The following is a 14,037-nucleotide window of genomic DNA, read 5'->3' as shown; positions in this document are numbered from 1 at the left end:
CAATCTACACTTCCCTGTACGTGACACTCCACAACATTTTTCATAATCATAATTATGCCACTAATAAGCCTCAGAGAAGTGTTCATAATTGATGATGGTAACTAAGGTACCTCAGAAACAATGCCCAGCTTCCCTTCTAGTCATTGCAAAGTACCTGGCTATCTTTGTAACCTGGGAAGGAGGTGGAACAATACTTATAGTCTAATAATTACTCAAACTAACAAAAGGGGTGGGGGAAGGGAATCTAAGAAGAGACAGCACTTTAAATTATTCAATGTGATTTCCAGGCTTGGGAAAACACTGGATTCATGGGATCAGTAGAGGAGGTATGAATGCTCTTCTATATAAGCCACAATATTAAAAAGAATTACTGTACCATGAGAAAAACCATAATTCAAAAAGAGTCATGTACCACAATGTTCACTGCAGCTCTATTTACAATAGCCAGGACATGGAAGCAACCTAAGTGTCCATCAACAGATGAACGGATAAAGAAGATGTGGCACATATATACAATGGAATATTACTCAGCCATAAAAATAAATGAAACTGAGTTATTTATAGTGAGGTGGATGGACCTAGAGACGTCATACAGAGTGAAGTAAGTCAGAAAGAGAAAAATAAATACCGTATGCTAACACATATATATGGAATCTAAAAAAAAAAATGGTTCTGAAGAACATAGGGGCAGGACAGGAATAAAGATGCAGACGTAGAGAATGGACTTGAGGACATGGGGAGGGAGAAGGGTAAGCTGCAATGAAGTGAGATAGTGGCATGGACATATATATACTACCAAATGTAAAATAGCTAGTGAGAAGCAGCCACATAGCACAGGGAGATCAGCTCCGTGCTTTGTGGCCACCTAGATGGGGGGGGAGGGTTAGGGAGGGTGGGAGGGAGAGGCAAGAGGGAGGAGATATGGGGATATGTGTATATGTATAGCTGATTCACTCTGTTATAAACCAGAAACTAACACACCATTGTAAAGCAATTATATTCCAATAAAGATGTTAAAAAAAAAAAAGAATTACTGGGTCAAAATGTAATATTCATTTCTCATTTAACATCCAATTACCTAGAGGAATGAAGATGGGGCAGGAGCTAATGAGTCCAGGGCTCTATTTCATGCTTAAAAGCAAAAGTGTGAGGCTAGAGGAAAAGACTGATTTAGCAGATTAAAACTTAAAAGGATTACCCAGGGGACAAAAAGCAGAGAAAAAAAGAGGAAAAAAAAAAGTCTTAACATCCCAAAGATACTTCCATAAAATTCTTTTAGTTTTTTTCCTTTGACCAAGACAACACAAATTTCTTTTTTGTTGTTGTTTCTTTGCCACAATGATTTCAAAGATAGACTTCAGTGAAGACATTCTACGTTTGTCTCATTTTTAGGGCAAATGTCCTCAAACAATAGCATTGCTCAGTCTGAATTTCTGCATTCACCCTACAGAGTGAAACTGTTAAGTCTGATGGTTATACAGCGACACTTCACAGAATCCATGGCTCAGTATTTCACTAAAGGTGGGAAACTAAGTGAATGGGAGATCTGAATTTTTTTTAATGGGGTGTCTTTACTTGACAGAACTCATTATTCCTTCTTCTCCTTCAAGGTTCAACTCACACTTGCTCAGAATCATGGAACTTCAGATCTGAGAGGGACCCTAGAATCTGTACTTCAGTCCATTGCTTCATTTTACAGATGAGAAAACTGAAGTAAAGGTTTCCATCTAGTTATTGGTAAAGCTGGACTGCAGCTCAATCCTCCTCTCAGTTTAGTACTAGCATTAGGCCAAGACGACATCTCCTATGGTCATAAATCATAATTATTAACATATGGAGCTTTGCGTCAAGCTCTGTGCTAAGCCCTCTTACAAGCATATTCCACTCAATTCTCACAACGATCCTGAGAAAGATGGTATCCTCCACTGGGCAGATAAGAAAATTGCAAATAGTGTGCCCACTCAGTCAGAGTTGATTCAAACCCAGATCTGACTGATTTCTAAGTTAGTGTTCACTCCTATCCTACAGCCCTTACCATGGCCTATAGGGTCCTACATGGCCTGACCCCTACCATCTTTCTAAGCTCATTTCCTACCATTTCTCACTTACAAAAATCCAGTCAACCTTCCCTCAAGCGCATTTCTGCCTCAAGACCTTTACATATGCTTGACACGCCCATCACCATCTCAATCCCCAGAACTGTGACCTGTTCTACCCCTTCAAGTCAAATATCACCTCATTAATGAAGCTTCCCCTAACCACCCTATCTAAAACAGACCCTCAGGGACTACCCTGGTGGCGCAGTGGTTGGCAGTGGTTGAGAATCCGCCTGCCAACGCAGGGGACAATGCAGGGTTCGAGCCCTGGTCTGGGAAGGTCCCACATGCCGTGGAACAACTAAGCCCGTGAGAGCCACAACTACTGAGCCTGCACACAACAACTACTGAAGCCCATGTGCTCTAGGGCCTGCGTGCCACAACTACTGAGCCCATGCACCACAACTACTGAAACCCACGCACCTAGAACCTGTGTTCCACAACAAGAGAAGCCACTGCAATGAGGAGCCCGCGCTCCACTACAAAGAGTAACCCCCGCTCGCCGCAACTAGAGAAAGCCTGTGCGCAGCAACAAAGACCCAAAGCAGCCAAAAAGAAACAAATAAAATAATATAAATAAATAAATAATAAAATAGGGCTTCCCTGGTGGCGCAGTGGTTGAGAACCTGCCTGCCAATGCAGGGGACACGGGTTCGTGCCCCAGTCCGGGAAGATCCCACATGCTGTGGAGTGGCTGGGCCCGTGAGCCATGGCCGCTGAGCCGGTGCGTCTGGAGCCTGTGCTCCGCAACGGGAGACGCCACAACAGTGAGAGGCCCGCATACCACACAAAAAAAATAATAACAATAATAATAATAATAATAATAAAATAGACCCTCAGTCACTCCTACCACTATCCGAAATTATATTGTATATTGGCTGTCTCCCCATCAGAATAAAAGCATCACAAAGGGCAAAAATGTCTCACTAGAATGAAATCACCAGGATGGCAGAAACGTTCTGCCTTACTCATTTCTAGACTGCCCGATACCCAAAAGAGTATCTGACAAGAGGAGGCACTCCAAAGAAACTACCTATTGAATAAAGGAATGAGTGCCTGTGTCTGAATCTCCCACCTCATTAAGGACCAGTATCATACAAGTCAGCAATTGATTACGTACTATTTTCTATTTTCTCTAGTTATTTCTTATGATTAATCTTGTATTTTCAACCATATAGTATGTGCTGCAGAGGTATTTTATCTTATTTATTTATTTATTTATTTTTACAGCTATTTTATAATTCTCAACTTTGGGCAAGTTAATGACTCAACCTGGGCATATACAATCAACTGTAAAATGAAAGAAGCAGTCAAAAGTCTAGAATCCAAATATCTCCCATAGCTGGTAACATGATAGGAAGACGCTCAAATACTGGATTATTATCGACCCACAGATCTTAAATTCCTTTAATTTTCTCACAGCTTTCTACAAAAATACACACAGTGTGCAAAGGAAGGCATACTCTTATTTAGCTAGTATTAGAAACTAAAGAATAACTGCCCTTTCACTAATAGTACACACAGGCCTGCCTCTTCTCACGATAACTCCTTTAACTTCTTTTAAGCCAGCACCCAATCTGTTTGCTTGTGATTAACCTTTATCTTGACCAATGTTAACCACTAGTTTTCTCTAGTTCTTTGATAGGCCTTTGCAGCATCACATTGCCTACTTCTTGCTTACTTAAGTTCTGTTTGCTTATATAGTTGGATGTGTACAACGTATCTTCCATGATCTAAAACGCTGCAAAATTAGGGAAGCAAGTAAGTCAGTAGCACTTCGGCTTCTACGGCTTTCTACTCTCTTGAAGTGCTCTAAAGAGTCACGGCAACACAAGAAGACCCTCCTTCCTGGCGATGTTATAAGATGTTATACGCTGCTCTCACTGGCCTGTCAAGCTCTGGGGGGAAATGTCAGGGTTGGAGCAGAACTATCTACTGGCTAGAGTAGCGATGCCCTGGAACAGCAACTGATACTGGCCGAACAGCTGCTTCCAAAGACTGTCCAGGACTAGCATATTTTCACTGTTCAAGAGACTTCAACTTCAAACCCAAGACTGTTTCTGACACAGTAAACTGCGTCAGAAAGGACATAAAACATCACCAAAATCCTGGTCAAAAGTGGTGCTGTTTAGTTTTATAACTTCAATCTGTTCTCCAAATATTGTTTCCTTCTAAGAAGACTGACACGATGCAATACTCAAAGGAAACATCTGAGTAGGTGAGTCCGTACAGGCACACGTGGGGAGGAGGGGGTCCTTAAACAGGGTGAGGCTTTTTAATTTTCTAAAATAAAATAACCCACATTCACAATACAACGTATTTCACTCCAGAAAAGCTCAGAAACTAAGTGCACTGAAGCATTTAGAGGACACTTTCATGTGAGCAACAACAACAAAAAGGCTATTTTCATACTACACTTAACAAGGGGGCGGAGGGATGGGACTTCCCTGGTGGCGCAGTGGTTAAGAATCCGCCTGCCAAATGCAGGGGATACGGGTTTGAGCCCTGGTCCAGGAAGATCCCACATACCGCGGAGCAACTAAGCCCGTGCGCCACAACTACCGAGCCTGCGCGCCTAGAGCCCATGTTCTGCAACAAGAGAAGCCACCGCAATGAGAAGCCTGCGCACCGCAATGAAGAGTAGCCTCCGCTCGCCTCAACTAGAGAAAGCCCGCGCGCAGCAACAAACACCCAACGCAGCCAAAAAAAAAAATATATATATATATATATATATATATATATATTTAAAACAAGGGGGTAATCTGAAATTTTCCTGGGGTTATTAGAAAAAGTTGCATTCAGTTATATAAAACATGTATCTTATCTAAAATCTTAGGTCCAAAATTTGCATAGGAGGTGAATGAATTATCAACTTTCTATACATAAAAACTTCTCACTAAAAGTTTGGCTAAGAGTGCAGTTCTAGTTTTTCAAACAGCTTTGTTTTCTGGACAAGTATAAGATCAGAGAATCAAGTGACTTGCTCAAGGTCACTTGGTCAAATCAGGTGGGATTAGAATGACTGATTCCTGTCTCCCAAAAGCCAGCCATGAATCAAACTTTTCTTGGAACTAAGCAGGCCAAAAGGGAAAAATCATTCCCCATCTCCTTTCCTCAATAATCAAGACAAAAGAAAAATTAATTTAAATAGTGGAACTTTAATAAAATTTCATCAGTATATAGACTACTGCCTCTAACCATGCACAGGCATCTCTCTCAAAATCAGTAACTAAACAATTTGCAAAGGTCAGTAACCTCTATACAACCTTGCCATGTGACAGCACCATAAAGTTAATGAGCTTTTCAAAATCAGCCCTTCAAATGTACGTCCATCCGTAAATAGTTCACTTCTTATCTTCTAAAAGACCTGGTCAGACTGGAATATGGAGGTACTCTGAGCTCTTAGTTTTTTGTTGTTTTTTTTTTAAGTTAAAGGATCATAAATAAGTTCAAAGTTCTCTTCAGAACCCTGAAAGGAATAGGGATATTTCAACAGTGCAGGTAAAACAAGTGATGAAATAAATGATAATCACTCAGGCTGTGGAGGGCAAGGGGCTACAGAGAAGAGGCACGTATGCATTTTTATAACCATATTCCCTTCCTCTTCCTTCTTCAAATCCACCACCTCCCTCACACTTTCTGCTCCATCCTTTTCATTTCTACTTTTAAACTGCTGATATAAAACACTACTTTTGATTTAATAACAAAAACATAATGGCCAATGAAGTCATATTTTTAAATTACTTAACTGGATTGGCAGGGGTTTATTAAAGTAGCTAAGAGTACTTTGTATTTGCTACAAACACATTATAGTCATATTTAGTAATATTCCTCCAATTTTCTAAGCCAAATGGTAACACTACCTCCATTTCAGATGACCCTCAAGTCCGGGAAAATTTCCCTTTGCTGTTAGACTATGGGACACTAATATTAAGAGCTGGCATTAGATCTCAAAAATACCAACAATAGTTAGGCTGAAATTGTAGCTGGGCTATATTACACATGAGCAACTTTAAAACATTTATAACTAACATGGTTTTTCTCATATCTCAAATTCAAGTCTACTTAATTCCGAATATAGCTGTAACACACTCCCCAGTTGATGATTTCTCTTTAGCCCTAGAGCACAGCGTGGCCACAGGGTATACAAAGTAAATCAAAAGTAGGACTGGAAAAATATTAAACCTGGAAGGAAATACAAGTCTGACACTTCCCGTTATGCCAGAAAACAGGATTGTCATTATTTGGAAATGTATTAGGTTGAGCTACATCAAACTGCCAATATACAACTGGTTTTGACCTGCAAAAAATGGAAATTTCATGTGGTTCAACCCAGTATTATTTTCTAAGCTCATTTTAACAATTGTCTCAAATAAGGTCTTCATAATCCAAGGCATATAAAACCTTCTATTTCTCTAGACTGCCTTAACCTTTTGAAAAGATTTGCCACCCTCTGTCCAAAGCTGATTATTTAAAAAATTAACAGGAAAGCCAAGATAAATAAAATCTCCAAACTGCTTTGCTCAATGTACCCATTCTAAAACCACTTCACATCCTTCCCACCACTCCCCTTTCCAACTAACAGAAGTGAATCTTAAGTAGATCTGCCCTTTAGAAGACCCACATTTAAGAAGAAATTAGTGAATATTTAAGTGCTTTGCATCCTTCTCAGTTATCTGTGATGTAGGAATCTAAGTGTAGTAGAAGCCCGTTGCTTTATTTATTTTTTTAATTTACTTATTTTATTTATTTATTTTTGGCTGCGTTGGGTCTTTGTTGCTGCGTGCAGGCTTTCTCTAGTTGCAGGGAGCGGGGGCTACTCTTCGTTGCCATGCGCGGACTTGCCATTGCGGTGGCTTCTCTTGTTGCAGAACACAGGCTCTAGGCGTGCAGGCTTCAGTAGTTGTGGCTTGCGGGCTCTACAGTGCAGGCTCAGTAGTTGTGGCACACGGGCTTAGCTGCTCCGCGGTATGTGGGATCTTCCCAGACCAGGGATCAAACCCGTGTCCCCTGCATTGGCAGGCAGATTCTTAACCACTGTGCCACCAGGGAAGCCCCAAGCCCATTGCCTTACACTGGGGTTCCACTGACCTAAATATCTACTGTTGAAGAATTTTAATTAAGTTTTTACCTCCCCTTTCTGTTTTAGAATCTGGCTTCTAATCTTTCTAATCAAGAGGGTGATTACTATCCCAGTGGGATATACTTTTCCATTTTGACATAGCTGATTTATGCACCCACACCAGAAAAACCCATCACTTTCACAAAAGGGGTTATGGCTTCAAGGCTGCCTCTAGGTTCAAATCCATCATTTCACACCCATTTTTATTAGTCTAATATCCAATATGCTAATGAACTCTTTTCTCAATTAATTCCACTAATTACTCACCTGTTCTTGTTCTGCCCAGACTCCTATCCCCTCATCCGATCCATCAGGCCACACACAACACCTTCCCAGAGGGATGCTTTTCCTAAGACATTTCATAAAATGTTACGGCAGTAGGATGTTACCTGTTCTATCTTTGTAGTACAGACTAGATCTAGTTTGCACTACAAATCATCAATATTAACCATCAAATGAAATATACTCTTAAAAAAAACAATCAGGAGAGGAATTCCCTGGTGATGCAGTGGTTAAGAATCCGCCTGCCAATGCAGAGGACATGGGTTCAAGCCCTGGTCCGGGAAGATCCCACATGCCGCAGAGCAATTAAGCCTGTGTGCCACAACTACTGAGCCTGCGCTCTGGAGCCCGCGAGACACAACTACTGAGCCTGAGTGCCACAACTACTGAAGCTCGCAGCCAAGAGTCCGTGCTCTGCAGCAAGAGAAGCCACTGCAGTGAGAAGCCCGCCCACCGCAAGAAGAGTAGCCCCCGCTCGCCGCAACTAGAGAAAGCCCAAGCGCAGCAATGAAGACCCAATGCAGCCAAAAATAAATAAATAAATTTATTTTTTAAAAAAATCAGGAGACAATCTCTGGCTCTATCTGGAAATTTCTCTATTCAGCTAGTTCAGTGTTGACAGGTCAACAGAGAATGGCACTAATCATTACTACAATCCTAAAGGGTATTTCCCTAGAGTTAAACCATCAACCCTTTCCTAACATCCAAATGATCCAGACTTTTTACAGCAAAATTTACTCTCCTTGCCCCACCCCCAACAGCATTTTCTGATCATTTTTCACCTTAAACTGAGGTTTCCTCTAGGGCCTCATGGTGATGCCAAGTCAGGCAAATACATACCTTAAACCCTCTATCTACTCCTTTCTTGAAAGCTACATATAACAGCTTTTTTTTTTTGAAAACTCTCTAAGCATCAGGTACAATGATAAGTGCTTTAAAAGGGAATTTATCTCCTTCCATCCTTAAAACCCTATGAGGTTAGGATGAGTACCCCCATTTTACAGAGGAGAAAAGGTGAGGCTTAGTAACTTGCTCAAGGTCATAAAGGGCCGGGATTAGAATCCAAATCTGACCTCCATGTCCTCTGACCTTAACCCTCATGCTTTTATTTCCTTCTAATCTTTCTTCACGTCCTAAATGTCTGCTCTGTGCTCTTAGACAGCCTTATGCTTGGTCAGGGTTCAGTTTCTCCAGGGCTGTCTTTCCTTTAAAGGACATGCCTTTGAGAAGAATGAATAACCATTCCACCTTTTCTCCATGCTCCTCCTTCCAACCTGCACCATTTCCCCAAGGCCCTTGTCACATCTCCTCCTCTAGGACCAATTTAAATCCCCCCCCCCCGCGCCCGCCCCGGCCCCATAGGATACTGAAGGGCCACCTTCTACCCTCAAGGCTAGGAGAGGGCAGAAGTGAAAGAAAGGGGAGAAAGGAAGAGCCCAGACAGCACCCCTTCCCCAAGTCTTCAATCAGAAAGAAACTGTGGCTGAGGACCAGAGGTGGGTGGTGAGGATTCGGGGAAGGATAGGAGATAAGGGAGCGGAGATGACAGGGAGTGCCCTTGGGGGTAGGCGGGGCAGGGGGAGGGGATGGAGAGGAGGCGTGGCACGCTCAGGGGTTTGTAGACTGAATGGGGGGGGGCGGGTGGACCTCCCTGGGGGGTGGGGGATGCCACCCAGCTAGGAAAGGGATCTGGCCACTTGAAAGAGGAGAATGTGTGTGCTGGGGAGGAGGACCTGAAGGTGGATGTAACAAGGGAAAGTCGAGGGAAGAAAGGGTAGGAGGGAGAGCAGGAAACGGTGGAGTCACCGGGGAGGAGAGAGGGGAAGGATGGATGGGAACCGGGAAGGTGGGACTCCTGGAGACCCCAGCACAGGGGCTCCGCGAGGAGGGGCGGGAGGGCCGCGGAGGTTCGGGGGCTGCGGAGTGCCCGGAACCGGGGCTGGAGGAGACCCCGGAGGAGGGGGAGCGGGAGTTCTCAAGCCGAGGAGCGGAAAGTAGGGGTTCTAGGGAGGCCAGGGCAAGAAAGGGGGCGTCCCAGCACGTGTGTGTGTGTGTGTGTGTGTGTGTGTGTGTGTGAAGGCACGGTCGGGTTCCCGCGGGGAAGGGGTTAAAGGAGGGCAGTGTGTGGGCGGGAGGCTGGCGGGGGAGGGGAGTTCTGGAGCCCGTCGGGGTGCAGGGCACTGGAATGTCCTGGAGACCCCGAGAGCCAGGCGTGGGGTCTCCCGAGGGTCGGGCCGGAGCCCCCGTAGTCTTCTGAGGGCCAGGCTCGGGGTCGCCTCCCAGCCGGGTGTCTTCTGAAAGCCAGGGTCCCCTCAGGGCGGGGCGGGGATTCCCGGGGTCCCCTCGAGACCAGAGCAGCACCCCCGGGGTCCCAGGCCCCCTTCCTACCTATGCCGGGCGCCACATAAACGAAGTAGAGCAGCGAGGACGACAGCGAGAAGAAGAAGAGCGCGGCGAGCAGCGAGCGGCGCGGCAGCCGCAGCAGCCCCCGGCGGACGCGCATGCTGCAGCCAGGCGGCCGCTCGAGGGCCGGGCCGGGCCTGCTCCCGCCGCTCTCCGTGCGCCGCCTCCTGGGCCGCCGCCGCCGCCGCCGCCGCCGCCGCCTGGGCCTCGGCCACCTCCCGGGCCTCGCCGGCCGCCGCTCGCCGCCGCCTCGCCGCTCCCAGCCGCCGGCCGTCGCTGGCCGGGCCACATGAAGCGGGCGGGGGCCTGAGCCGGCCCGGTAGAGAGCGCAGCGGCGGGGGCGGGGCGGGGCGGGCCGTGGGGCGGGGCGGACCGCGGGGGCGGGGCTAGAGCCGCCGGGCACCGTCGCAAAAGATCCGCGAGCGCGCGCTCACGGAGCGATCCCCTGTTTGGTCCCCGCGGCGGCGCAGTGGCCCGCAGGGAAAGTTGCCAAATGGCGACAGCCCCTCTACCGGCGTGGCCACCGCCCTGGCTTTTGGGGAACGTCGCTCAAGTGCCGGTCAGTCCGCTCTTGGACGCCCCCAACCTGGGAGCCAAGGGACCGTATGCAATGTCTGACTCGGCTGGCCACCCACTGCGACAGAAGAGCAGGGATTGTAGGTTTGAGGGCTCGGTATACACCTCCATTCATTCATTCATTCATTCAGTCAGTCAGTCCACCATTTATTGGAAGCCAGACATATGCCATACACCGTTCTTGGTGCTGGGGATGCTACATAGAACAAAACAGACAAAATCGCTGTCTTCTTGAACCTAACACTCAAATGGGAGGAGAAAAAGAAACAAATCGTTTCATAATGTCAGGTACTGATAAGTGATATGAATACAATAAAACAGGAGAATATGTTTGAGGCAGACTAATGTGGTCAGGGAAGGCCTCACTGAGGGGTGACATAAAACGGTGAACAGCAGATGCAAAGGTCCTGAGCTTAAAAAGCCTGATCTGACCACAGCTTAACTCAAGGCCAGCATGGATACAATCCAGTGCGGCAGGGAGAGCGACAGGGATGAGGTAGCTCTGGGCAAGTTCCATATCCCAAAGACTCCTAAGGAGCTTAATGATAACAGTTATCAATATGAAGACTTGCCCTAGAGAGACACTGGGCTTTACCTACCTCATTAAATCACCCCAACAGGCCTGAGATGTGTGCTCTTATTATTCCTATTGTACAGATGAGGAAACTGAGGCTCCTAGATGGAGAAGTAATCCACCCAAGCCTTGCAATAAGGGCTTAAATAAAAAATGACCTGTCTCCCAAGGCACCCTTGACCACTAGGTTGTAAGTGCCTCAGCTTTCCATCTGAACCCTAATTTCCATCCTGCAGACAAATCGGGACCCTGCTCTGTAGGATAGTGTGCGGCCATATCCAAAACAATGCTTTAAGATCAGCCCCAGGCCAGAAGACCTCTGATGGCAGTAGGCAGTAACTAGAGACTCAGGTGAGGGCCAGTAGAACCTGCCTCAGCCTCAACTCAAGAAGTTGCCAGCTGAACTGGGGAGGCAAGTGTCCCCTTGGAATGCCATAGCAGTCAGGAGAAGAAAGGACTTTGCAGGGATTCTGTGAGAACCAGCAATAATCCTGCTTTGTATTCCTGAAGTGGTTTATACTTTATATGGTGTTTCTTTGACTCTTTAAATTTGGGCTCTAGAGCCAGACTGTTCTGGTTCCTTGTTCCTGTTCCTTGTTCCCTGTTCCTGTCTCTACCATTCTTAGCTGAGTGACCTTAAGCAAGTTACTTAACCTCTCGGCCTCTCAGTAAAATGGCATGTATTATTAGTAATGACTGCCACGGGTTGTTGTGAGAATTTGAGTAATACATGCACACAGGCTCTCAGCTGACCAACACCCCTGGGAAATGGAATGGGAGAGAAGAGGCTTAAACAACAAAAAAGAAAAGCAAATAATTTTGACTCAGACAGATGTGAGTTCAAATCTTAACTTGGTCTCAACTGGCTGTGTGACCTTGGAAGAGTCACTTCACCCTCTGAGCTTCAATTCATTACCTGTGAAATGGGCCCAGTGTTGCCTACCCCATAGGGATGTGATGCAGAGTAAGTGAGATAGCAGAGGTGAGGCCTTAGACCAGAAATCTCAAACTAGCTGGAATAATCTGACCTGCCACTACTTTTTTTTTTTTTTTTTTTTTTTTTTTTTTGGCGGTATGCGGGCCTCTCGCTGTTGTGGCCTCTCCCGTTGCGGAGCACAGGCTCCGGACGCGCAGGCTCAGCGGCCATGGCTCACGGGCCCAGCCGCTCCGCGGCATGTGGGATCTTCCCGGACCGGGGCACGAACCCGTGTCCCCTGCATCGGCAGGCGGACTCTCAACCACTGCGCCACCAGGGAAGCCCCTGCCACTACTTTTGTTTGGACCATACAATGGCCCCCCGCCTCCCGCCCAGCTCTGTCTTTAACAAATATTTTCAAACATACAGAAAAGTTCAAAGACTAGTACAAGGAACACCTGTACACCCTCCACTTGGATTGTTATTTTTCTAGCTTTTAAAATTTTTTATATAATTTTTAAATGTTGCTTTCCATTTAGTTATTACAAAATATAGGCTATATTCCCTATGTCATACAATACATCCTTGAGCCTATCTTACATCTCATAAGTTGTACCTCTCACTCCCTCATCCCTATATTGCCCCTCCCCCTATTTTTTCAGATTTATCTATCTATATTCATATGTACAGTTTTTTTCTGAATTATTTAAATTAGTTTCTGCCTTATTTGGTACTTCATGCTTCAATACTTCCACAGAAATCCTAAGAAAAAATACATTCTCCTACATAACCACAATAACATTATCACACCTAAGAAAATGAACAATCACACCACAATGACCTGTAATATCCAGTCCATTCCCAAATTTACCCTTTGCTTTAAAAAATGTCTTTTATAGCTTTTTTTTAAACAGTATCAAATCAGGGTTTACACATTGCATTTGAAATTATTTCCATAGTATTTGTTTATCTACCATAGTCCCTCTACCTTTTTTTCATCATCCCTCCCCCAACATGTTATTTAAAACACTTTTAAACCCATTGGGAAGTTGAAAGAATGGTACCATAAACACCCATACACCACCATTCAATGTTTTGTTTAATTGAAACAAAACAATTGGTGCTGGGTCAATTGGACTTCCATATGGGAAAAAAAGAAAAAGACATCACTCCTACCTCACACTATTCACAGAATCAGTTTAAGATGGATTGTAAATCTAAATATGAATGATAAAACAAAAAACCAAAAGCTTTTAGACGAAAACATAGAAGAATATCTTCCGGTCCTTGGGGTAGGCAAAGATTCATCAAACACCAGCCAAAAAGGAAAATTTTGATAAGATGGGCTACATTAAAATAAGAATTTCTCTTCACCCAAAGACACCTTTAAGGGAAAGCATAGGCTGCACAGTAGAAGAAATAGAAATATGTAGCTGATAAAGAATTCATATCCAGAATATTGTTTAAAACACACACACATATTTATAAAGACCAAAAAACCAATAAGGAAAAAAAAGGAAAGACTTGAACAGACATTTCATAGAAGAAGATATGCAAGTGGCCAATAAGCACACGTAAAGGTGCTTGCATTCATTTGCCTTCTGAAAAATGCAAAATAAAACCACACCTCAATACCATCTGTGGGCTGCTGATTCAGAGGATAACAGGGAGTGCCTAGAGCCGAGCCTGGAGGAAGTCCACCTAGAATGGCAGAGCTAAAAATTATGACTCTGCCAAGGAAACAGAGGGCTCTGGAAGCTGAGGGAAGAGGCGCCTCTGCCTTTGTGAATGAGAGCAAGGTCACTTTTCATCCCTGACATCATATTATGCATGTATGTGTTTATTTGTTCCTTTTCTTTATCCTGTATCGAACATAAGCTCCATGCAGTCAGGGATTTTGTTTCATTCTCTGCTGAATCCTTGCATCGAGCACAGTGCCTGGCACACAGCAGGTGCTCAATTATTATTGAAGGAATGCTGAATGAATAGCAGATGTGAATTGAGCACACCTGGCATGACAAATGCAGAGGGAATGAGAGGAAGTGCCTGCAGCCCACTGGCAGGACTG

The 14,037-nt window shown here is 44.9% G+C and overlaps 1 protein-coding gene across 2 annotated transcripts in view; it reads right to left on the bottom strand.

Annotated features, from left to right (window-relative positions):
- Nucleotides 1-10,040, bottom strand: part of B4GALT5 (beta-1,4-galactosyltransferase 5) — an 81,569-nt gene extending 71,529 nt beyond the window's left edge. The window contains exon 1 of one of the 2 annotated variants that reach the window (XM_059036081.2): nucleotides 9,889-10,040. In XM_059036081.2, coding sequence (XP_058892064.1) covers nucleotides 9,889-10,003 — 115 coding nt within the window. In that variant the 5' untranslated portion in view covers nucleotides 10,004-10,040. The remainder of the gene's footprint in view (nucleotides 1-9,888) is intronic. The other variant, XM_067013630.1, reaches the window with a different exon arrangement.
- Between the last annotated feature and the right edge of the window lie 3,997 nt (nucleotides 10,041-14,037).

The sequence above is a fragment of the Kogia breviceps genome, chromosome 14, assembly GCF_026419965.1.
Source record: "Kogia breviceps isolate mKogBre1 chromosome 14, mKogBre1 haplotype 1, whole genome shotgun sequence".
Taxonomy (NCBI): Eukaryota; Metazoa; Chordata; class Mammalia; order Artiodactyla; family Physeteridae; genus Kogia; species Kogia breviceps.
This window is presented reverse-complemented; position numbering and strand designations above follow the sequence as displayed.